Source organism: Haliotis asinina, chromosome 7 (assembly GCF_037392515.1).
Source record: "Haliotis asinina isolate JCU_RB_2024 chromosome 7, JCU_Hal_asi_v2, whole genome shotgun sequence".
NCBI lineage: Eukaryota > Metazoa > Mollusca > Gastropoda > Lepetellida > Haliotidae > Haliotis > Haliotis asinina.
Window position 1 is genome coordinate 29,002,765 of NC_090286.1, and position 25,259 is coordinate 29,028,023.

The window sequence follows — 25,259 nt, forward strand, 5'->3', positions numbered from 1 at the left end:
TTAGAAATGACCGTGAAATGGTCACTTGATTGTCACTTCTGACAGGTGAAACCTAAGTTTAATGATGTTGCATAAGCAGGATAGAAATAGTCATTTTGCTTTATAAAGCAGTACCATCATGTCTTTAACAATATTTCCTTTGACTGTAAATACGAACGATTACGATACCCCTAAACCGGCTACTAGATTAACCTTCTCTAAATATGGACTGATCTTCAGAATTTTTTTAGCCTAGCATTTCCATAACATAACATCTACTTTGAAATAGGCTGGCGATTAACTTTTTATTCTGTGTATATGAGTGAGTGAGTGAGTTTGGTTTTACGCCTCTTTTAGCAATATTCCAGCAATATCACGGCGGGGGACACCAGAAAATGGGCCTCACACATTGTACCCATGTGGGGAATCGAACCCGGGTCTTCGGCGTGACGATAGAACGCTTTAACCACTAGGCTACCCCACCGCCCCCCCTCTGTGTATATGAAGATGCTGAGCCATTTTGTGGTCCACCATAAGAACTCGCTAACTTGCATGGTAGATGCTATGAAATGTTTATCTGGCTTGCTGATATTCATGATCTCATATATGCTTCTTATCTCATAACAGTCTTACAAACAGTGAATTCTGTTTGACAGATGAAGCGAAAATCATTATCATAGTGAATCTATTTCTGGAACATATTATTCAAGATTACTTATGTCCAACATCTGTAGGTAATTGCATATGAAGGAAGCAGTGAGGTAATGCCATACACAATGAAATATGACAGTTTAAGCTCCAATATGCAATATATGAAGTGGTTGCATCAAATGATGAATAATATTGTAAAAATTACAATTCAACACAATCTTAAGCAGCAAAATCAGGATTGTGAACATAGTTTCCGCAATATCACTGAAGCAAGAGAAATATTTTATTCCATTTAACCAAATAGCTCAGACAGCGAAGATGTAAACATGCAGAAACGGCTAAATCACGGAAGCATCGAACATTATGACAAAAGCTTAAGAATTATTCAAAACTAGACATTCTAAGGCCAATCTTACAACAGTAACACTGCACTGGTTCACAAACTACTGTTGTACAATAAGGAATTACATCTGACTTTAAAAGGCATTCAGTATCTCATTGGTATGAACTTCAAAAGTATCCTGAGGTGTGTTCATATTGAGATGGTGAATAATGACAAGTGAGATGTTAGTAATCGAGCCAGACAGTGGATACATGGGATTAAGGTTAGAAAGTTTACAAGTCCAAACTGAAGAGTGGTCAAAGAGACAAAGACATGGATGATCAAAGATGAGTGTCTGTCATCTAGTGTCAAGGTCACTCACCGATCTGTGATCAGATGAAATATTAAGGTGACCAGGAAGGTGTTTTTCAACGGTGATGGTTTAATTTTTGTTTATAATTTCAATGTAGTAAATTAGTATTGTTAGGTAAATAACTGGAAAGAAAATTCAGAAAAGTTTTCAAGACAAGTCACCAAGAACACATTCTAAACCCACAATTTTCTGTTTAAGAGTGATGTTTTGTCAAGCTTCAGACACAGAACCTGGCTGTTTTGAGAAGATCAGAACAGACATCTACAAGTGTCTCAACTATCACTACGATGCGAAAAAGCAGAGAAACAACCTTAACATTACCTGAATGGGGAGAGATACTTACGCAGGTCAGAGGGGTGGTATCAGCTGTGGGGTCCCAGTCTAGTTCCCCTTCGCCATGGTTACGGTTTTCCAATTTGACCGGGGATTCTGCGTCTGGATCCAATCCCTGCTCTAGAAATATCAAGAAAGCAATGATTAGGATAGAGCCAACAGTCAGGATAGAATGTCAAGGAGCTTTTTTACGCACTCTTGTCCACACTGGGTCCATGACTGGTGCAAATAATGGAGAACAATTTGGTGCAGATATTTTATTGCATGTCTGAATGTCTCATCAGCGTTTCTAGGTCAGTTGGGTTTTAAAGTATTTCATTTTTTCCACTGAAAGATATTTCAGTGTGCGAGTGGACATGATTTTGTTTGCTGTAGTTCACAAGTAGAAGAAATGCATGCTAATGATCAGGAGAAACCTGTGACCTGAACCCACAATAAGGGAACATGGCACATTATATTGCATCTGTAAATATTGTCAAGTATCAAAAGGTAGATAGAATGTACCAAAGATGACTTTGGGAAGAGGGATTTTGGTACTACTTTGACCTAGAGACCAAGGGTCAGCAAAATCAAATGTACCAAACAAAAATCCAAACCATACTCAAGTGACTATTAAATATTTTAAGTCTAATTGTAACAACAGAATACACATACAGCTGTATGGACCACATTTTTCAAGCCAAAACTGGTCATATAACCCTGATGTATTTTACACCACAACAATGGAGGAATTACCCCGATGAGTTAAGTTTAATGTTACTATAGTCATGGCGGGTTGACTAGATATGAGAGGAAACCTGAGGTGACATATATCCTAGAAGTTTACCACTTTGGTGAATCACAACGATTCTGGAATTCAAATCCATTGTGATATTTTCTTTGCATGCCAACATGCCAAAGGGACATAACTCTGTACATCAGCACCTTAGACATAAACTGGTTAACTTTCACACCATAAGTGATACAGTCAGTGGGTGAGTCGCAACGCATTGCCAGCAGTGGTGTTCTTCGATACTCTCTGTGCAAGACAAATCATTCAACTCATGAGTGACCTTGACATATACCATCCTATAACAAGCATGGCAGCAGTATCTCAGAAAAATTCAAGCATGCTTTTGTTGGTTATGAGTTAGGAATGAGTTGTGAACAAGATTGTTTCCCATAATGCATCATGACAAAGAATGTGTGTAAACTCAAAACAAGTCAATTAGGTTCAAAATCATGAAGCTGTGAAAGGTTACTATGGTTACAGGCTTAGGTGAAGGACTGTAGAATGAGTAAGTGAGTGAGTGAGTTGAGTTTAATGCTGGTATGAACAGTATTTCGTTATGAAGACATTCTGACTATAGAGGAGATACATTCATTTAAACCTGTATCTGTGAAGAACAATCAGTGAAAAAGATGCTCAAATCTAATATTCTAAAACAATCATACAATCATACAAAGTGAAATATTGACAACATTCATGAAAGGTCTACCCTGTTGGGAGACAACTTCATTCATGTGTCACAGACTGACAGTATGCAGGCAGTGTGATGCCATTCAGACCTCTATACCACACTTCTGGTATACCTTTAGCCTTTTGCCTCCTCTCCATCTCCTCCAAGACCTCGGAGATGGACGATGCAGGACGTTTCTTCTTGCGGCTGTAGATGACGTTTGGAAATTCCTCGTCCATTAGAGGCTGAGAAAGAGGATGGGGATTACATAAAGACATGCCAGGAAGGGAGAGGGAGAACACTGGAGATGAAAATTAGCAACAAGCAGATCAGTAGTATCGTTCCACTTGGGACAAGCAGATCAGCATTATCGCACTCAAATGTGACAAGCAGATCAGAATTATTGCACTCCACTTGTGACAAGATCAGCATTATCACAATCACTTGTGACAAGCAGATCATTATTATAACACTCCACTTGTGACAAGCAGATCAGCATTATCACGCTCTACTTGTGACAAGCAGATCAGCATTATCACGCTCCACTTGTGACAAGCAGATCAGCATTATCACGCTCCACTTGTGACAAGCAGATCAGCATTATCACGCTCCACTTGTGACAAGATCAGCTTTATCATGCTTCACTTGCGACAAGCAGATCAGCTTTATCACACTCCCTTTGTGACAAGCAGATCAACTTTATCACACTCCACTTGTGACAAGCAGATCAGCTTTATCACACTCCACTTGTGACAAGCAGATCAGGAGTATCATGTTCTACTTGTGACAAGCAGATCTGCACAATCGCTCCACCTGGGACATACAAATTGGCAATATCGCTCCACTTGCAACCAGAAGATCAGGAGGATAGTGTTCCACTTGGGACAAGCAGTTTGGCACTATGCTCCACCTGTTACATGAAGATCACGATACTATGATCCACTTACAATGTGCAGTACCAGGCTTAATTAATAACCCTGAACTTCTCTCAACCATTCAGGGGATCCCACATATTTGTAATCAAGTAAAGAAGACATTCACTGAGTTTGAACGGATATTTGTTCATCACAAACAAGTAAGTCAAAGGATATCAGACTGAATCAGTTCACAGAGGAAGACATAAATGCTTTTAACAGGTCTTGGTATGGAACTCATACAAAAGTCAGAATCACCTCCAAGCAACATGCCAACAGTTAGGAATATTAGGTACAAACTGAACCATAAGCTTCTCCCAGAACAGGGAAACAGTTAGTTGAACCTTGGAAACCAACAGACGTTACTCAAATGGAACATGATGCACTGCCATACTTACAAAACTGCCCTGACTGAACCGGTTAGGAACTTCTGGTGGTGGGACACGTTTAACAGCTGGAATGAGAGAAGAGTGTGTCAGTCAGGATTTACTCAAGTTGTATAATTGGTTGGTTTCTTGTTAAACGCCACACTCAGCAATATTCCAACTAAATGGCAACAGTCTGCAAATACTTGATCAGGGATTCTAGTGATCAACACCATGAGCATCGATCTATGACTGGGATATGATGACAGGTGTCAGTACCAGTCAGAGAATCTGACCATCCAATCCTGTTAGCTGCCTTTTACAATTCAGACCATTCGCTATTGTGTACAGATGAAACTTTAAGGATGATAAACTTCTGTATTTTCAGTATCCTATTTTCAAGCATATGCACAGGTCTTACGGCTGATCAAGTGCAATAAGCTATACCGGATAGTGTCAGAAGTTCATCATCCATAAAGTTATGTCATGTAGCACCAACTTCAAAAAAAACATTCAAACAAATTTACTACAATAGCTTGTGGAGAAACAGATGGTACAAACACGTGCAAGGTACTATATGGCACAGCTGCTGAAGACCAATTACAACCCAGAGCTTAATGGATAACAAGTTATATGAAGGAGTATCAGGTAAATGTGGGAGAAATTCCCGCAGTGATACAGTTCTTGGATGTGAACAATGCTGGTAGAACCAATGAACATGAGTATGGCACAGACAAACCTTGAAACATACCAGGATGAACCAGGATTCAAACCCACAATCAATGGGTTCTCGTCTGCCCAAACAAATTGTTGATCCTTAAACAACAGTCTATGGATGTGGATTGTCAGAAGAGTGAAAGAACATTGTCTTATGGAGTGTATCCTCTATGAACTCGATGTATCTGTGGTTGGTGGTATCCTCAGCACTTTTATCTATATGGAGGTGTCCCGGAAAGGATTCATACCAAACACTTTGAAACAGTGATGAAGTGACTTGGCAAATGGTCCGGTTATGTGAGGTATCTAAAGTGATGCACAGCCTTGCATCCCCCTCCTGACCCCAACTAGTGATAGTTGCCTACATGATGATGACACTGTGGTCCTGAACCCAGCATTTCAGTATTTTTCTTCTTCGGGTGGGGGCTCCCACCAGCGTTTGAAACAACCGCTGGCCCAGAGACTTAGCACTGGCTGCTACTGCACTGGGCTGGCAGTTTCAAATATATGCAAACCTTCATGTCAAACATTTTTCAACTTAAATGTGTTTTATTTTTTTTCTTCCTTTTTAACATTCATCCCTGATCCATCATGTTACAATAACTCACAATTACTCCTTCTGGTATTTCAGCACTTTTGGTGTTGGAATATCAACAGCAGTCTAACAAATAAAAACTCCTCTGTGTACCATAGGCTGCCCTTGATTTTGCAGAAACAGGTAGCAGCAGGCCCTGATGTATTGCCAACACTGGCCTCCATTTGGAAGGTGGCTATGAACGTTTAAGGGGAGGTAACTCCATTCCCACTAACTGTACATGTATGAACATTCTATCAACTTTGAGAAAGAGGTACAAATTTCAACAAAGAAGCTACGTACGTCTTGGTCCGAGCGTGGCTGACACCATGCTGAACTCATCCAGCTTGGCTAGATGGTCTGCAGGTACTGGACTAGGAGTGAAGTGGTTGTGGTTCAGGGGTTGTTTCATCTCAAAGTCATGCTCCTTCTTGATGTCATATTCTTGCCTTTTCCGCTGGCGACACAGTAGGAAGGCGATGATGACTGCGATGATGATGAGGGCAGCGATGATGGACACTGCAATGGCTGAGAATGGGGTCAAGGTCAATAATGTTTTCTCCCATCATATTTACAAAAAAATAATTGCTCCCAAATAGTCAACCCTCATTTTGTTGGATGTTAATCATAAAAATATACAGGTTGTTGCAATATGTTAAAGCCATAAACTGTTTAAAACTGTGGAGAGGCATCTGAATACAAAAATGAAACTTGTAGGGTCTTTCTAAATTTGTCCCATTTTGAGGTTGTGTAACAAATGTATTCTCCTACAATTGTAGATCTGAGATTGTAATACCGACCTCTTAAAAAGGTAGTATTAAAATCTCTCTGTGAAACTGGCCAGAGATTGTTCCAAGCCTGGTCATATTGTCAGATGTATAAAACACTTAGCATGGTTAGAAGAGGGCCTTATGTTACCCTGAGAGTTAATTTCAAACCAGCTGAATTTGGGATAAAAAATGCTTCCAAAAACACTTCTTACCAACAGTGAGATCATCCGCCATACCACCTTGTATGACCGGTGCGGTGAGGTTGGTGATTGGTGGAGATGTAGTTGTAGTTGTCACCGGCTTCGTGGTGACGCCAGGACGCCGACCAATGATCTCCATGCTTGCTCTCCCAACATCCCAAGGTGGCATTGTGAGGACCTGTAACATGTCACATAAAATAAGTCTCACTTAAAACTGTCTCAGGCAACAGGGGCATTGAGACAACCTGTTAGTGACGGCAGGTTAGTGATGGTCGGGGTTACAACAGTACCTTATATGGCGCGATTGTAGGTTTAGTGAAGGCTGGGGCTACAACAGTACCTCATATGACTTGACAGTAACCTTACTGATGGCTGGGGCTAAAACAGTATCTAAAATGGCTTGAGGGTAACAATATACTGATGGCTGAGGCTACAACAGTATCTCATATGCTTGACTGTAACCTCACTGATAGCTGGAGCTACAACAGTGCCTCATATGGCTTGACAGTAACCTTACTGATGGCTAGAACTACAACAGTGCCTCATATGGCTTGACTGTAGGCTTAGTGATGGCTAGAACTACAACAGTACCTCATATGGCTTGACAGTAACCTTACTGATGGCTGGAACTACAACAGTACCTCATATGGCTTGACTGTAGGCTTAGTGATGGCTGGGACAGGGGGGACGTAGATCTGGGAGAGACGCAGCATGGAACACTCCTTTACTGGGTCTCCTAGTACCTCAACACCACCGTCCTCAGGGTCCAGCATTGCCTTCAAAGGAACCACCTTCTCAACCCCATCAAACCTAGGCCTGAACACCACATCTGCAACAATGGACAATGAGGTTAGCTATCTCTGGACAACATGAATAAGTGTATACATATGGTATGGTCAGCAATTTCACTGCTATTTGATAGAGGCCTGTAATTCATACTGTCTGCACCAGTGATTGATATTATCATAAACATGCTATTGGGTACAATAACAGGGTCTCAACCATTTGGCTGTCTCTTTAAATGTAGGTTGCTGCAGACTGATTCTAACTCAAAGATCTTGGCTTCGAGTTGCGAAAAGCATGAGGCATTGCATAATAACCATGGCAACGAATCCAAGTGAGTATATCAACATATTATGATGGATGAAGCAGAACTGCAATAGTAATTGAGGTTTGTACCTTCAGGTATTCAGGTGGTGCTACCAAAGTAACATCCCTATCAGACCAAAGGGATTAATTTGGTCACCAAACTAAATACTAGCCCACTCAACCACCACAACTCAGTCAGACATCTGGTAGTCTAGCCTGCAGACTTTATGTGCCCCTCTGATAGATGTAAATTGGAACGGCCCCCACAGCAAAAGTAAGGGCTGGTTTAATAATGTGGAGGTCCAAAGCCTGCGACACAACTGGAGGCAGGCTTTAACAAATGAGGCAACCTCCTACACTAAACCAGACAAAATAAGGGCCAGTCCTAAGATCTGGCTAGACAAAAGCCTGAGGCCTGGAATGGTGCCTCTAAGAAACCTTTGATTTTGGTCATGCAGAATCTCTTACTTGAGATGGTGCCAGTGAAATTGATGAGTCTGTTACTGACAGATGACAGGTCCTCTGTGTCAACTACTCCTCCTATGAAAATCCTGTCGATTTTATCTAAATTTAAGTCGGGGAAATCAAACTTGGCATTTCTCTCCCCATCAATCTGAAAAAAAAAGCCACATTTAGCATCTTGATTGTGATTTTCATTATTCTGAAAATGCTAAAAACACTCAGATAATGTATTACTGAAATGAACTTTCAGAACAATGAAGAATGATTTTAAAAGAAAAGCAAAATAAAACTTATCATCTCGGTGTTCTTTGATGTACAAATAGTATAAAATGTCTAATTTTTAGTGTTAGCCATAAATATATTGGCAAAAACACACAATATTTCTCAACATCTTCAAAAACTGTAAGAAATCAATTATGAAAACAAACGAACAAAAAATCATTGAATACAAATAAAGTTGAAATAAAAACCTTCCTATTTTACCAGCCACCAGTAGAACACAGTTGCCCATGTTACAGTCAGTCCTGGTATCGCTGTCATGTACCCAAGTTTGTTGAAAACACCACTGATAACATTGTGTTCCTTGAGAAAAAGGACTCTGAAGCTTACCTGTTTCCACAAACAATCCTAAGTGCATGTATATTTCAGACTTTAGCACAGAATTATGACTGACACACCACAGAGAATGTATAGGAAAATCACGGTCGTAATGAATTTGTAATTTGGAGAGAGACACTTGAGTATTAAGTGACATCAAATGACAAGAAGATAACAGTGTTCACTGTTGAGCTCAGCACAACAGCATGTATCATCACATCTGCTTAATGTCCATTACAGATTTCGTAAGATGACTGGAAAGCTACCGAACAGTACTGTGAACTGTGAACGGACTACTACAGTCACTGTGGTCACAGCCAGCTCTTTTAATTTGTTCAGAGCACAAATTACCAGGGTACTTGAACTAAGATACTGACTGTAAGGGCCAACAAATTGGTCTAACGAAAAACCTCCACCAGATCTAAACACACGTCATCTAACCAACCGTCTAGCTACAATGAATGCACCACTACAACACTGGATCCCAAGTGTTCCCAAACATGAGATTAGTAAATGAGCTAGTAGAGTGAGTGAGTATATGTTTGCACCACTGTAGAAGTGATCCAGTCATAACAAGTAGGGGGATTCCAAGACTGGGTTTAACACATTGTACCGAGAATCGAACCTAGGTCATCTGCATGATGAACTAGCACTTAACCACTGTGCTATTCCAGCCTACATAGAGACAAGTGATGTTTAGTGAGTATATGAGAGTTTTTTACACTGCCATCAGCAATATTACAGAAACCTTACAGCAGCTTGAAAAAAACAAAATGAAGCCAGTTGATAGTAGGAACAATCCAGTATGATTGGGCATCACAAACATCATTCACTAATGTAAGTGCCAAATTACCAGCCTATTGCTACAACCATAGAGGACAGGGACTAGCATCATCATGGTGTCATCCTCAAGGCTAGAGAGTATCTTTGAATGCCTACATCTCATACTCTGGATGAGTGAAAGAAACTCAGCCAATCAGACCTGCAGCACAGATGCACTATTGCCCAAACAGAATCAACCTCCTACAAGACAGCACAGCAATCTGAAGTACTAACACCTATCATAATTATTCTCAGATCAGGCAGTGTCCCAATGCTTTCTTTATAACCAATGTGCAACAACTGAATTCACTTAACACAGAAACACTTCTCCTTCAGGTGTTTGACAGTAATATATATCAAGCAAAATAACACACACAAAAAAAAAACAAACAAAAAACTATTACAATCATGCAAAATATTTTGCAAAAATTTAAATTTAGATTTCAGGTAGAGAAATTTGGTCTTGCCGATAGAAAGCAACAGAACACTGTCAGAATTGTTAATAATTTTGATAAGACTGTAGCACTTGAACTAAACTATTGTCTACATGATGACTATGATGAATGGCTCGGGGTGCATAGATTTATGATGGTATTCATTCATGAATATCTTAATCTACATCACTCATTTCTTTGCAATGTAACAGGTTTTAAGAAGATCAGTTCAGCTACATTTTTTAACATTCATCAAAAGATTATTTTAACACTTTTAAGGTATGGAGTAGGATTTAATTGGACACAGGCATGATTTTCACCTGAAGCTAAAATGTTGAAACAAGGAAAGGAATAGTATGTATGCTTTCATAATGTCCCTTACTCGTGTTTAACTACTAGTAATGAAACAAAAAATATGTTTCTCAGGCTGCAGGAATTATCAATTAAAGTGAGCAAGTGAATGAGTTTAGTTTTACGCCACACTCAGCAATATTCCAGCTATATGGCGGCGGTCTGTAAATAATCGAGTCTGGACCAGACAATCCAGTGATCAACAGCATGAGCATAGATCTGCGCAATTGGGAACCGATGACATGTGTCAACCAACCAGCAAACCTTACCACCTGATCCCGTTAGTTGCCTCTTACGACAAGCACAGTCGCCTTTTATGGCAAGCATGGTTTGCTGAAGGCATATTCTACCCTGGTACCTTCACAGGTCTATCAATTAAAAACTGCTTCACCATTCTTTATGATAATGGTACAAAACAGCCTTGATATTCTTGAATGAATTGTTAAAATACATTAAAACAAAATACATGAACCTGGTGATTGGATATATTTGGTATATTTGCCTACATACTGAGTAGGTGTTGAAAAAATCTTCATATTATTTCATGACTAAGAACTAAAAATTCTGCTCTTTCCACTATTTTGATCATGCCTCATCTGAGACAGTATCCAAAATGAAAAATATGTTAAGGATAAAATAATTTCTTAACAATGGGTCATAGCACAGTAACAAATCACCATATCTCAGAATGTCTTTCATAACTCATGCAAACACATAACAGGATATTATTCTCAAGATGGCTGCCATGGTGGCCATTTTGGAAATCCTATACACTCATTCTTTCAAACATGATTGCAGGGATTTTCCATGTTTTGTTTTTACTTTTTTCAGTGATGATGCTGAAAATGATTAAGATTATGCGTGTGAATTGATGGTTGGCAAACACACGACAAAACTGTAACTTTCATTCCGATGAGCTAAATTTCCTACTTGCCTGAGAAACATTTCATTAAACCTAACCTTGACCAGTCCATAGAAATAGTTTGACGGTCCTGATTGCTGATTAGATTATTTGTGAATTAAGGTATTTTTGAAAATTGACATATGTGTGACAGATAGCAGAATTAGATATTTCTGACCAGGGCAGCGAGGAGAATGTTGTGCATGGGAGGTAAGCGAAGGCAGCAAGAATACTGGGTAAAGACATCAGTGAGGGATGAAGGGGTGTGTACACACACATAGCTACAATGTGCACTGCATACAATGATTCACATGAAACATTTTTGCTTGTAAACCCATAAAAATACAAGGCATAAAACTATCTGCTCCATGTGAAGATGTACTTTGGCAAGTTGAAATTTAAAACAAAATTAAATCATATTATCGTTATTTTCAAATCATATTGATCAGATACATGATTTTTTTTCAATAACAGCTGAATATTTAGAATGTTCAGTGCATAATTTGATATATAGAACAATTTATATCCTAGATTATAGCTTAATAAACTTCAAATTTTGAAACAACAAAAATAAAATAAAAATTTTCCACCAAAATTTCAGTAACTGCTTGGAATAATAAAAGGGTGAGATAAAAAAGCAGGATTGTACGAAGTTAAGATTAGAAGTGGGGAAACATTTCCACACAGATCAAATTGAACAAGCAGATATGTCATCTTTTGTTGATGCTGTGGGTTTATCAGCCCATAAAGAACCCACCTCCGAGAAGCGGCCATATTGCATTCATGAACAAGCAAACGTGGGCCTCTTGTTGACAGCAGTGTTGGCACAAATAGCAATATGAATATATGACATAACTCATCTGTACTTACTATTTCATATCCATATTTGTCTAGTGGTGTCACCTGTTGTGTTAGCAAAGCAAAGTTAAAAATACGGAGTAAAACGTCCATAGCATACGAGCTAAAACGTTGATAATACACGAGCTAAAACTTTAGTAACATATGGGGTATAACAATCGAGCAGCCTATTTAGGGGAATTCTATACGGATTTGAGGGTACAATCGAGGCGAGTAGATTTGGGTGTTTAATAGATCAGAGAGTGGATCTTGGTGTTTAAATGAGGGTGTATATTTGGGTTTTCAAACAAGGAGTGAGCAGATTTGGGTATATAACAGCAATATTATTTAGCATGAAGAGTAGGGTAACATGTGTTGATGTAAATGAATGAAAATGAAATGATGTTGGTTCTTAAAGATTAAAAAATCTAAATATGGATATTTCTTTTGATTTTTATGAAAATGAGGAATTTTCAACCAGCCATTCAAATACATCAAATTGGACCAAACTGTATACAGTACTAAGCATTATCATTTTCAGTTTTCAGATAAAACAGCACTGAATGGTTGACTTGTAAACTCTAAAAAGAAATTTTGACAAAGTTTTCAATCTGTGTTGTATTAAAAAAAGATATATAAAAAGTTGTTGAAGCATAACTTCATTACACCATACTTTTCTTTTGTGGAGCAAAACGGTAACAAAAGCTGAAAACATATATATTTTACTTCACAAACAAGCCCACATTGATGAAAACAAAAACTTTCACTTTCATTTCACTGAAGCAATGACATTTCAAAGCAGAAAATATTTCAGAATTTATTCAAGCCTGATGGTCAGAGAGAAATTTTTCTGACAGAGGTAAACTAAAAATGGGAATGAACATGAAACGAATATGGATCATGGATCATGATTCATGCAGGAAGATGGGAGTCCTAACAAGCATATATGATGGATATTGATCTAAGACATATGATAAAAGGTTATGAATACGTCATCTCTAGTCTCCGACTACATATACAACTTTCTAGTTATAGATCTCCTTTCTGAAATCATCACCATATACACTTGCATAACTATTCCTCAAGACCATGCAATCAAATAAAAATTATGATTAAAACATTTTAGTCAAATCAAGTTTTTAATGTTTTGCCATGCGTTAACGGTTTTAACTTTCAAAGATGGAATCAAAGGGGATGCGGTTTGTTATTTCAAGAAAAATTATACAATAAAACATTCTGAGATGGACACCTGCAACAGAATGACAACATTTATTTCATACTTACAGTCAAAACCGTTTCTGGACCACTCCGTTTGTAGGTCATTCGGTGTGGTTGTCCATTGGCGAAGTTTCCAGATACTTTCATCCGATCTGAGCATGCAACCAGGATACATTCATTATTAGATCTACATTTCTGAGTGAGAGAGTTAGTGGGTAGCTGGTTGCGTGAGTTTTAATTACGCCTTGAACACTTATTCAACCTACATGAACTGATCGTAACATCAGTGGTATGCTATCAGTGAGTAAGCATGATTTTTATGCCGCTTTTAACATTGTTCCATCGACATCACAGTGGAGGACACCAGAAATGGGCTTCATACAATGTATCAATGTAGGGAATCGAAGCCTGGTCTTCGGCATGATGAACAAAAGCTTTAACCACTAACCTACCGCACTATCCCCTGGTGTGCCAAGAAAATGTGACCAGAGAACAAGGATATCTAGTTCACAACCCACTCTCACAGGAGATATTGAACCACTTCCTTGTCAAAATCTGTAAATGTGAGTTATCTCTAACATACTGCTGTATATTTTACTGAATATCTGACCATAATTTTTTGCTTCAAAGCAATAATGTATGAATTTAAAATGTTTCTGTAAGGATTTGGTTGCATAAATAAAATGAAATGTCAATAATTTTTTTCAAAAGTGACGAGAGCGGTAGGACTTTACTTTTTAATTTTTGATAGAAAAAAAGTGATGCAGGAGGAACACATTCTTATTTTTCTCTCTCAGAAATAAAGCTTGGAGAGTGGGTGAGAGTGAGTGAGTGAGACAGTGAGAGTGAGTGTGAGAGTGAGTGAGTGAGAGAGAGAGTGAGTGAGTGCATGAGTGAGTGAGTTTAGTTTTATACCACACTCAGCAATATTCCAGCTATATGGCCCCAGTCTGTAAATAATCGAGTCTGGACCAGACAATCCAGTGATCAACAACATGAGGATCGATCTGCGCAACTGGGAACCGATGACATGTGTCAAAAAAGTCAGCGAGTCTGACCACCTGATCCCGTTAGTCGCTTCTTATGACAAGCACAGTCGCCTTTTATGGCAAGCATGGTTTGCTGAAGGCCTATTCTAACCTGGGACCTTCACGGGTCAATAGAATTTGGAAAGTTTGGCATGTGTTAATGAGTTGTAGATAAATAAATGAAAATTTCTTTATTTAGCCTTCTATAGGAATGTACAGGTGTCAAGTACACCAAGCACCTGTACTTACACACTCCAAAAGCCTGGTTGGTTTCTATAACGATGGAGCCTCTTTGTGAGGAGGTTGGTTCGTACCACACCAAAACATAGTCTTTTGTTCTGAAACAAAAATTAATTTTGACAGAAAAACCTCTTGATCTGGACATCACTAAAATACACCAGAAGCTTGTTTAAAGAACACAATGGTCCAAAAAAAAATACTTCAAGGAACAATAGTCATTAGTGAGATGAATTTATACGCCATTACACTCTCATACTTGTGTGCCTTGGCAAAATTTGAGATGAGTGTGCTATCAGTCCCACTTTTGGCACAAGTGTGGCGTCCACAATATTTCATTTGATAAAGATCTCAACCCTGCTACCAGACTGAAAATGTAATGACGTCTCAGATCATACCACATTCTGGGACTGAGGTACCTTAGATGACATAACTACATCTTACACAGAACTCTGCACCAAGACCATGGCCAAAGCTGCCTGCTGATCACCACCTTTCATCGTTGCAGTTGTCTTGAAGGTCAAGGATACTTGCTCTTGACGAGTATGCTGATTGGCTTCCTCCAAAGTAAATCCATACTGCACGACAGTGTTTCCCTCGACTCCGGCACAGGGCTCTGAAAATCATGAGTCCAACAAATTAGACGGGATAAGACTCGTGTCCTGCACCTTATGATGCTGCCTCAGACGCCTTGTTACTTGATCAATAAAGCGAACTCTTTCAATGCTGTTCAACATCATCCTCCATTAACAAAATTTACCTCCAACCCCGCAGTTGGGCTCCTGGACTCATTTACTTATCATTATACAAATTCTACCCAAAAAAGAGGTTCTCGCCTCTGGGAACCTGTGAAGGTCTTGGGGTAGAATAGGCCTTCAGCAACCTCTGCTTGCTATGAAAAGCAACTATGCTTGCTGTAACAGGCAACCAGTGGGATGAGGTGGTCAGGCACGCTCACTTGGTTGACACAGGCCACTGACAAGTATGACAGAGTTGGATCTGAACCACTTGACATGTCAGGGAAATTCTTTCATAATCAAAGGATAAGACAATAGTGAGTGAGTGAGTTTGGTTTTACGCCGCTTTTAGCAATATTCCAGCAATATCACGGCGGGGGACACCAGAAAAATGGGCCTCACACATTGTACCCAAGTGGGGAATCGAACCCGGGTCTTCGGCGTGACGAGCGAACGCTTTAACCACTAGGCTACCCCACCGCCCCGATAAGACAATAATTATAGTTGCTAATTAATAGTGGTACAAAAAGATTTTATATTTACGTGTAAATAAAATATAGTGCTATATGTTATGTATCCTGTTTACAACTTTCACATACTAGCACATGACATTTACTATATATGAGTGCCACTGTCGAAAAACGTTGTCATCTACATTGGTCTTTCAAATGGCAAGTGAAAACTTTAACACCTTCCCTCACTAGCAACGTAGCAAGCCACTAGCCCATATACTAGTACATGTCATTAACATAGCTTGTTTCTTTATTTATTGCTTAAGCTGCACTCAACAATATTCCAGCTATACAGCAGCAGTTTGAAAATAATCGAGTCCAGACCAGACAATCTAGTGATCAACTGCATGAGCACCAATCTATGAAACTGGGATGTGATGAAATGTGTCAACGAAGTCAGTGAGTCTGACCACCCGATCCTGTTAGTTGTCACTTCACACAATCAAAATGAATTCTAACCATGAATTTCAGTTGTTTGTGAAGAATTAGAGATGGTAGAAGTAGCTGGATGTATGATTGTTTAAGGCAGACACTAACCCAGTTCGCAGTGTGTTCCTGTGTACTGTGTCTCACTGCAGTCACAGTTGAACTCAGCATTCTTCCAGTGCTCGTCACAATAGCCCTCGAAACAGGTCTTCTCATAACAACCTGCCTCGCACTCAGGATGAACAACTGTAACAAACATCCAACAATAGCAACAAGCACAAACAGCCACCCCAAAAATATCAAATTATACTATAGCATGCCATTCAGTGAAATTAACAGATACCTTACAATATCTGTGTTCTCTCCCCATATCTTGAAGAGGAATTATCTTATTTTGCTTGCATTACCAGTCTGAATCTCTTGGTTATGTTTTTGTAATTGTTACGTTTAAGTGATGAATGATATTCACTGAAATTATTTGCTAGTCATCCTCATATTGCAGGTTCTTTCCTCTGTCATTTTGGCAAAGTTAACGAATGGTTAGACTGTAAACATAGGCAATGTCATCATCTCACAAATAAAACAGAAATCATATTTGTGAATGGCACTTCCAATTTTTGACAAGTTACTCCACAGATGCCAGTGTTCTACATTGAATTTCATTATTTTTATGTGAATTCAGACATACCAGAAGAATTTCCTATCTCGCGAGCCTTCTCTCCCAAGTTGATGATACTGTCTGCGATCTTTAGTCCCCGGATGCATCCCTTGAGAGAGGGGATGAAGGTCACACCATCCATGACACCACCCACATACAGGTTGACAAAAGGTGGTGGTTCTGTCATGGGGCGGCTCATTAAAACATCCTCTGAAAATCAAAATCAAAAAAGTTTAAATGGAACCAACAGTGACCCCTCATTTATAGCAGTTACAGCAGGTCACACCAGGGATGACATGTTCTGTGTGAAGTCGTTGTCATCATCATCATCATCGTAGCCATCGTCGTCATCTATGTATACTACTGCACTTTAATGAGAACATTTTTATCTCTTCAAGATCTGATCTAGTAGCACATCTCACAAACCTTTCTCTGATCTGTCAAATGGTCGACGAGCATATTTGTCTAGTCTGTAGCGCTTAACCTGGATGACCTTGGTCTCGCTGTGGATGTGCAGCCGGGTGAAATTGTAGAAGTGTTCTGCTATCACTTGTTGCCACTGGCCATCATTCAGCACCTCTGGAAAAACAATGTCCACAAGCTAATAATACAGTCCTTTTCTCCATGTATTTCTGCGTGTGTATAGATTTTGAGGTACATAATTCATGGCCTCTTACATTTGCATATGCAAATGTCGACACCATCGGAAACACAGCTGATTTTGAGCTGATTAATAAATCTGGAGAGAAAGTGGTTGTCTCTAAACTATTCACTAAATCTTTGATTTGAAAACTATTAGCTTTGTTTAACAGTACATGATAACTTCAAATGTCTCAAGAGGCTCAATATTATTACAACAGATCTGGGGGCTTGTCACCTCCACAGCATCTTACACCCTGAAGGAGACAACTTTCTGTTTATTGATAATAAACAGGTTTCATACAAATTACTCCCTCGAAATATTTTATTGAACTACAACTGTAAGAAAATGTGAAAAGAGATTACTCAAGTGGTGTGATGTTGAGGACTAGAGGACACATTATTTATACTCCAGACCTCCAAGAGTCTCGACTCAACTCTCAAAGAAAGTCAATAAGCACGACACGTTGATCAACAATTTGATCATACCATTTTTCAGTGTTATGGAGTCACTGATGATGTTTTTGTAGGAGTTGAAGGTGATGGTGATGGTGTTTCCGCCAGTCAACTTGAGCTGGACGAAGTTATTCAGGTGGTCGTGGGCATACAGAAGTAGGGCTTCAGATTGGAAAGTCCGGAAACTCAGGATGATGGTGTCCATCAGGATCTCCGGATGGGAAGTCATGTTGTAGAAGAGAAAGGAGTTGTCGGCTGCGTTCCCACTGAAGGTAACTGCGTCACGGTTGATGTCTGGGAAAACAGGGAATCAGTGATCAGCAGGTCCAAGGAAACGAAATATATCAAATCAAAATCCTATCTAAGTTCTTGTTACTGTTAACAAAGCTGTGTTTAGGTAGTGGTGGGGTGGCCTAGTGGTTAAACTGTTCTCACATCTGGGTTCCATCCCCTACATGGGTGCAATGTGAAGCCTATTTCTGGTGTCCCCGCCATGATACTGCTGGAAAATTGAGGTGTAAAACTAAACTCACTTGCTCCTTTGATCCTTGGGTACATAAACAGGTTTGACCACATCAAAAACCAATGCTGCAATTATTGTTACATGGGATTTTAAGCCTGGAAAATTCATATCCAAAATGGACATTGCGTCCGTTGTACACTGTGTTTGTTCAGTACTTGTTAGAAGTATTTTTTGTTTAGTTTGGACTTTGCATGCAATATCACTCCTGAGCATAAAAGATAAGCTCTCGATATGATATTGTCCTCGCTATTATAAAATCTCTTTCACCCCGACATCTGCTGCACCTACCTATTTCACAGTTAATGCCATGGTGGGACCACCTTTCCTTGCACTTGCATGTGTAGGAGCCCCAGGATTCAACACATGTCCCTCCGTTATCACATGGGTTCGGCCAGCAGGATGACATACAGCCTCGGGACACGCCACCCATACTGTAAGTCCATTCAAAACATGACTAACAGGTCTACAGACTAACACACAACATGACATATTTGTCTCACAATGAACTGATTTTTCAGACTAAAAGTTCAAATGACTTTCAAATACCTGATCTTGTGCTGTTACTTTACTTTCATAAGAGGAAGACACCAAAGGAACTTACGTTGCATCCATAGCTTTTTCCAAGTCCTGGAACTTCCCATTGTACAGAAAACCTCGGATACAGCCAGTAAAACCAGGAGTTCTCTCCCCTGTCTTTTCCGCCAACCTAGATGCAACACAGGGTTATATGCATGAAACACTCTGTACTCAAAATATTCTGCCATAATGTGATTCTGCAAAATGTTCTGCCATTACATGACTACACAACAAAATGTTCTTGCATCATGAGATTATATCCAAATGTTCTGCCATCACATGATTACCAAAAAAATATGTTCTTGCATCATGTGATTACACAAACTGTTTTCCTATTGTGATTACAGAAAATTCTCTGCCATCACTTGATTACACAAATTGCTCAGTCAACACGTGACTATGTAAAATGCTCTGCCTCCATATGCTCATGTTCACATGGAACACTTACTCATGTACTTTTGCTATTGGCACTGAGATGTCGGAGTTGTAGCACTGATAAAAAACACAACTGTTCTTCCCTCAATATGGATGTACATTCAATATGGTTCCAGAAAAAAAAAATTCCTTACTGAAATGTTTCCATGACAATAAAACGTACCTTTCTGGTATCCCCCCGACCATAAGCATCCCACCAAACAGGGCTTCTTGCTGCTGTATGGGGTCTGGCAGCTCCACAAGCTGTCTCTTCCCATCAAGCGTCAGTCGGATGTTGTAGGGGTCTCTCTCAATACCAACGGTATGCCAGTCATCGCCATCCAGTGCACTTGCCGTGTAGAGGGATCGGGAGATGTGCTTACCGTTGATGTTGAAGTAGAACGCCACCTGGTGAGCTAAAAAAAGAAACGAGTCCACAATATTACTAAAACATTTTGGCTATGAATGTGTCTAACATAGCACGAAGAATATTTCTTTAAACACACAGAAACATGATTGCATGTGAAGATAGGCATCCTTATTAAACTCAGTGGCTTAAGTCAGTGAAAATAGTCAGGATTTGCAACTCAGACAAAGAGCATGCTTGCCAATTCCAAGTCAACAGGTTTTGTTTTGTGCCCCTACTACTGAGTGACAAGCACTATCAATGAGCCAGCACTATCATAGAGGAGTTACCAAAAAGGCTCAAATTCTCGTGTGGGGAAATGAAACATGGCATTCATCATCAAATCCATCACTTTAAACACTGAGTTCCCCATCATCCTCTAAAAATGAATGAAGGAATCACGAACTTACAGTCTACAATCTTGATCAAGAATCTGTTGGTGTTGGTGTCTGTGTAGTTCTGGTAGATAAGCAGTGCTGTTGTCTGGTGTGTCTTGAAGCTGAGGTAGAGATCACCACGCACCCACGGCCGCTGTCGGATGAAGCTGTTTTCCTGCGTGATGGTGACTGCTTGGTCCTGGGGCTGGTTCACTGGAAACAGAAGCATGCAAGCTATCAATTGCTGTATTGCATTTCGTTGCTCAAGGTGGAATGTTTCAGTGAGATGAAATATTCTAAAATATATAATTTATTAGGTTCATCAAACACTCAATACCACCTTCAAATATGAGAACACATAATGTATATAAACAAATTAAATATGGGAACATTATGTCCATCTTTACGCTCAACAGCTTTGGATGAAAATTTAATTATCAGTTAATGATATGAGTCAACTTGGCAGGATATCTTTCACTAACTATGCCTACCATTTCCCCAGCAGCGAAGAGGTCCAAGAGAGAGAGTTGCCTCCCCATGAAGGTACTCCATCTCATTCTGGAGAATTGTGATGTCCACCAGTGGCAGTTGGCTCTTGACTCCGTTGAAACCAACATCTTCCCTCCACGCATCAGAAGCTGATAACAACCAACGCCAACATGACAGAAAGTCAAAGGATGGAGGACATGACAATCATTCACTAACATTTACTACATCTGGAAAACAAACGTATCCTTGTTCAACAGTGACTTCAGTTATTGATATTTTAATGATTTCCTGTTTAATGACAAGTACATTCTACTCTAACATGGAACATCCATGGAAGTTCACATGTACACACTAGAAAGTAAGTTTATTCTTCCATACTACTCAGGATTATAACATACCGTGATCACAGAGACACTTCTGTCCATCACATGTGTCTCTGCCTTCACACTCACAGTAACCAGATTTCTGGTTGCCGAGGTAGTCCACAATCTCTCCGTTTGCTGCCTTGAACCATGTCTTCAGCCCAAGCTTCAGTGGTGACTGTCGACATCGGTAAGCTATGTGCTGGCGGCACTCATAGGAGAAAAGTGTCAGTGTCCTCAGCTGCTCTCGGCTCATACCTCTGTAATTTGAAATAGGTCAGTTTGAGTGTTTCAGTATCTTTCATTGAAAGTCAGCTGTTTAGTTCAAAACGTCACATATGTGATTTGGATTATTATTTAACACTATTTGTGAACTAATGGACAGAGAGCCCTAAACACAAGCAGATCAACTAGAATTTGTAAAATATGACGTCTAGATAATCTAGTATCTGTCACACAACAAGAAGATTGTCACAGGAACTGAGTATCAATTACTTCCTTATGGGTAACAGGAAGTCAGGGTACAAAGATACTTTGATTCATATCAAAGATGTGATATGTCTGTGAAATAATTACCCAATATTCCATCCATTGTATGGTGCTATGCAAGAAAACATTACTTTGCAAAGTGGAGTAGTTTGGTTGGCCATGTCAGTTCCTTTCGACTTAAAATTTATCAATTGTCAAAATCTACTGACAAAAGGTATGACCAACATTGTCAATTAGATAGTACATGAACTACCGGTACTAAGCCAAACTGAGGCAGCACCTGTATTCGAGATGGAAGCGGACGTCATTCATCTTGCTCCCTCTCACAGTGGTGTTAAGACGGAAGTTGTGGTCAATCACTGTTTCTCCATACATGTAGTTTTTGTGCATCTTGTTCATGTGACACTGGACATACACAGGGTCAAGGTTACCACTGCCATCAAGGTCAATGATGTACACACCAGACGTGTTGCGACCAGATTGGAAGTAAGAGTCACATGTTCGTGGATATTTTGCTGCAACAAAATCAACAGTACTTACTCAAATTAAAAATGACTTGAGACCAAACAACTTCAAGGAAGAAATAAACCTGCATGAAAGTTTATAAAAGATAAAAGATTTCTTAAATTGGTTAATTCAAGAATCACAACAGGAAATATGTCAAGGTCTCTTTTGATCATTTGTACTTCTTTGTTAGTGACTCATTTGGGAACAATAGAGGCTTCACAAACAGTTTGAGAAAGTTCACTTCATTAGTGAATGAATTGGTTCAAACAAAACATGGCATCTGAACCATTAATCAAAAGATTCAAGCCTGGTCAAGGGACATAAGTCTGCACAGTGAAACATGCCTCCACTCTTTGGCAACTCATGATTTCATAAGGAGACGCACATGAGGCTCAAAGGTAGGCAGTCTGTAACTGATACAAGGATAAACATATGTGACATTCAGAAAAAGACAATTTAAGCCCAGCCTACTCATAATCAGTGATTCCAGCCAACTGTCAGATCTTGGCCAAGGGACACAACTCTTCATAGTGAAGCACAGAGATAGACACCTCTCCCTTTAACCAGAGACAGCAGGAACAGTAGTCAAGAGTCAGGTGTACTCACAGAAGTGACAAGTCTTCCCCTCATAGTGTTTGGGACAGTCACACTGTACTCCATCCCAGTCAGACAGACACTCGCTGTTGTGCTCGCAGATTTTGTCAGCAGCACAGTAGTTGATGAGGTGGCAGCCATCCAGCTTGATGCCGACTGCAGCGCTGGAGTCAATGGTGGTGATAGGGTCAATCTTCTCACCTTGGATCTTGATGGCTTTCATACAGCCCACAAAACCTTCAGAATCTGAAGCAGATTTATCACATTAATACAACTAATCTGTCATAGTATGTGACCCATCCACAGTCATTCTCTTAGTCTGTCTCTCAGTCCCAGAACCACATTATTTTCCCTTTAGTCTAGTCTTTCCTACAATGCTAAAACCATAATGAAGTAAGTGCCGATTTCTTCAGAGTCAGAATCTCCCATCTCATTGGGTCTCCTTTTCAATTTAAAAGGGTCAAGCTACCCACTAAATTTGGCCTCCAAAAGGTTTTAAGCAAGGGTTGCTGGATATTGCAGGCCTTTGGATTTTGAATACAAGACAGGAAAAACAGAAGCCTGCTGCATACTGTCACTCACCTTTGTATCGTCGGAGTCCATACCCAAGCACAATTTTACCACGCTGTCGTAGAGTCTGAGTATAGCGGGTAGTGGTCCGTGATGTCTCATCCACATTGATCTTGACTTTGCTGTGGAGAGAAAACAGATGCTCTTATTGGACATGCTTTACAGCATTCTTAAGAAATATCTGGTATGTTCAGTTATGTTGGTGACTTTCTGGTACATAATCTTCAGAGGTGTTTCAGTTCTTATTTTTCAGGTACCATCCATGCATGAATAAACACACTGAGGCCACAGATAGTTTGCTCATATTTCTCCAGCCTTGAAAAGCTGTATCGTTGGAATATCTACTTTCTTTGCTCATTTACAATATCTGTGAAAGTCAAAATATTTACTTCTACTGAGTGAGTTTACACCACCTTAGGCAGTAGTCCAGTAAAATTACGGTAGGGGACACCAGAAATGGCCTTCACACATGGGCTTGTACCCATGTGGGGATTCGAACCCAGGTCTTCCACGTGGCAAGCCAACATTTCGACCATTAGGCTATCCCAGTGCCCTCCCTGTATTTATTTCAAAATGAACTGTTGAAGTAGTCATAGAATAGTACACAAGTGGTAAGGAACTTTCACACGCATAGTGATAGACGTAATATCAGTTTTCTACAGCATTCAAACATTTGTATTAGTGTAATATCAACTTTCTATTGAGTTCAATATCTCCAGTAGGCAAATATAAAATTCACAACTGATTTTCTCAAAAACATAGCAATATCTTTCAAGAGTCAAATATCAACACACTTACAAATAATTGCCCAGTGCTCTGACATTTATCAGTCAGTCATATTATTGTTTGCTACAGTTTCAACATCTTACTTGTTTTTGAGGGTGAGCTTGAGGGAATGCCACTGTTCATTGTTGACCTGAGCTGGGAGGGTGAGGTTCTGGGTGAGGGTGGGGTCCTTTGAGGGGGAGAAGTACAGGAGGGGGAGACCATTCTGCACCCACACCTGCAGCAGTGGCAACATGGGGACAGCTGTTATACATCTTCATTTATCAAGACAACAAAAGTCTATATGGCCGCAGTCTGTAAATAATCAAGTCTGGACCAGACAATGCAGTGATCAACAACATGAGCATTGATCTGTGCAATTGGGAACGATGAGATGTGTCAACCAAGTCAGTGAGCCTGACCACCCGATCCCGTTAGTTGCCTCTTACAACAAGCATCGTCACCTTCTATGGCAAGCATGGGTTGCTGGAAGCCTATTCTACCCCAGGACCTTCACGTCTTGTACATTCAGTAAACCATGTAATGAAAGAACTGTATATTACTCACATTCTTGTGTTACTTATCTAAGGTTTAAGCTAAACTCAAACAGAAAAGTCGAAACAACTCTTGAAGTCTTGATTGTATTGACACGAGCGAACCGATGAATTGTAGTCTAGCTCAGAAACTCATAAACATAACATACTCATTGAAATGCTGATCAGAACTACATACTAACTCTGTGAGGTTTTTGCAGAATATTTTTTTATTCCTTAAAATAGAATAAAGTTGTTTAACAAACTATCATTAAAATAGTGACATAGTTTACTATTTGTTACGAGGGAGCAGTGCAGAGAAAGGGACAGCCAGGTGTGCGAGAAAGCATGGAGACAGCACAGCACAGGTTAATGAATAAATAACTTGCTCCTCGAACACCAAGCTGTGCCTTTCTCTGCACTCCTCCCTTGTAATAAACAGTGAACTGTGTCAATATTTCAATGATAGTTTGTTAAACAACTTTCTTATTATTAGGACAAAAATTCTGCAAAAACCTTACAGAGTTGGTGTGATGTTTTGATTATGATCAGCATTTCATTGGGTATGTTATGCTTATTAGTCTTTGAGTTACACTGCAATTCATCAGTCCGC

The 25,259-nt window shown here is 39.6% G+C and overlaps 1 protein-coding gene across 6 annotated transcripts in view; it reads right to left on the reverse strand.

Annotated features, from left to right (window-relative positions):
• LOC137291074 (axotactin-like) overlaps positions 1–25,259 on the reverse strand; it is a 175,883-nt gene that overhangs the window by 2,492 nt on the left and 148,132 nt on the right. For 3 of the 6 annotated variants that reach the window (XM_067822357.1, XM_067822353.1, XM_067822354.1), the window contains exons 9-33: positions 24,218–24,351; positions 23,361–23,470; positions 22,791–23,024; positions 21,958–22,192; positions 21,225–21,448; positions 20,829–20,975; positions 20,371–20,550; positions 19,739–19,970; positions 19,166–19,270; positions 18,853–18,995; positions 18,075–18,335; positions 17,373–17,525; positions 16,977–17,156; positions 16,400–16,534; positions 15,058–15,229; positions 14,626–14,714; positions 13,415–13,500; positions 12,164–12,196; positions 8,195–8,339; positions 7,279–7,466; positions 6,650–6,815; positions 5,971–6,195; positions 4,410–4,465; positions 3,231–3,342; positions 1,669–1,778 (exon numbers count right to left, since the gene is read on the reverse strand). In XM_067822357.1, coding sequence (XP_067678458.1) covers positions 1,669–1,778; positions 3,231–3,342; positions 4,410–4,465; positions 5,971–6,195; positions 6,650–6,815; positions 7,279–7,466; positions 8,195–8,339; positions 12,164–12,196; positions 13,415–13,500; positions 14,626–14,714; positions 15,058–15,229; positions 16,400–16,534; positions 16,977–17,156; positions 17,373–17,525; positions 18,075–18,335; positions 18,853–18,995; positions 19,166–19,270; positions 19,739–19,970; positions 20,371–20,550; positions 20,829–20,975; positions 21,225–21,448; positions 21,958–22,192; positions 22,791–23,024; positions 23,361–23,470; positions 24,218–24,351 — 3,855 coding nt within the window. The remainder of the gene's footprint in view (positions 1–1,668; positions 1,779–3,230; positions 3,343–4,409; positions 4,466–5,970; positions 6,196–6,649; positions 6,816–7,278; positions 7,467–8,194; positions 8,340–12,163; positions 12,197–13,414; positions 13,501–14,625; positions 14,715–15,057; positions 15,230–16,399; positions 16,535–16,976; positions 17,157–17,372; positions 17,526–18,074; positions 18,336–18,852; positions 18,996–19,165; positions 19,271–19,738; positions 19,971–20,370; positions 20,551–20,828; positions 20,976–21,224; positions 21,449–21,957; positions 22,193–22,790; positions 23,025–23,360; positions 23,471–24,217; positions 24,352–25,259) is intronic. The other 3 variants (XM_067822358.1, XM_067822359.1, XM_067822355.1) reach the window with 2 other exon arrangements.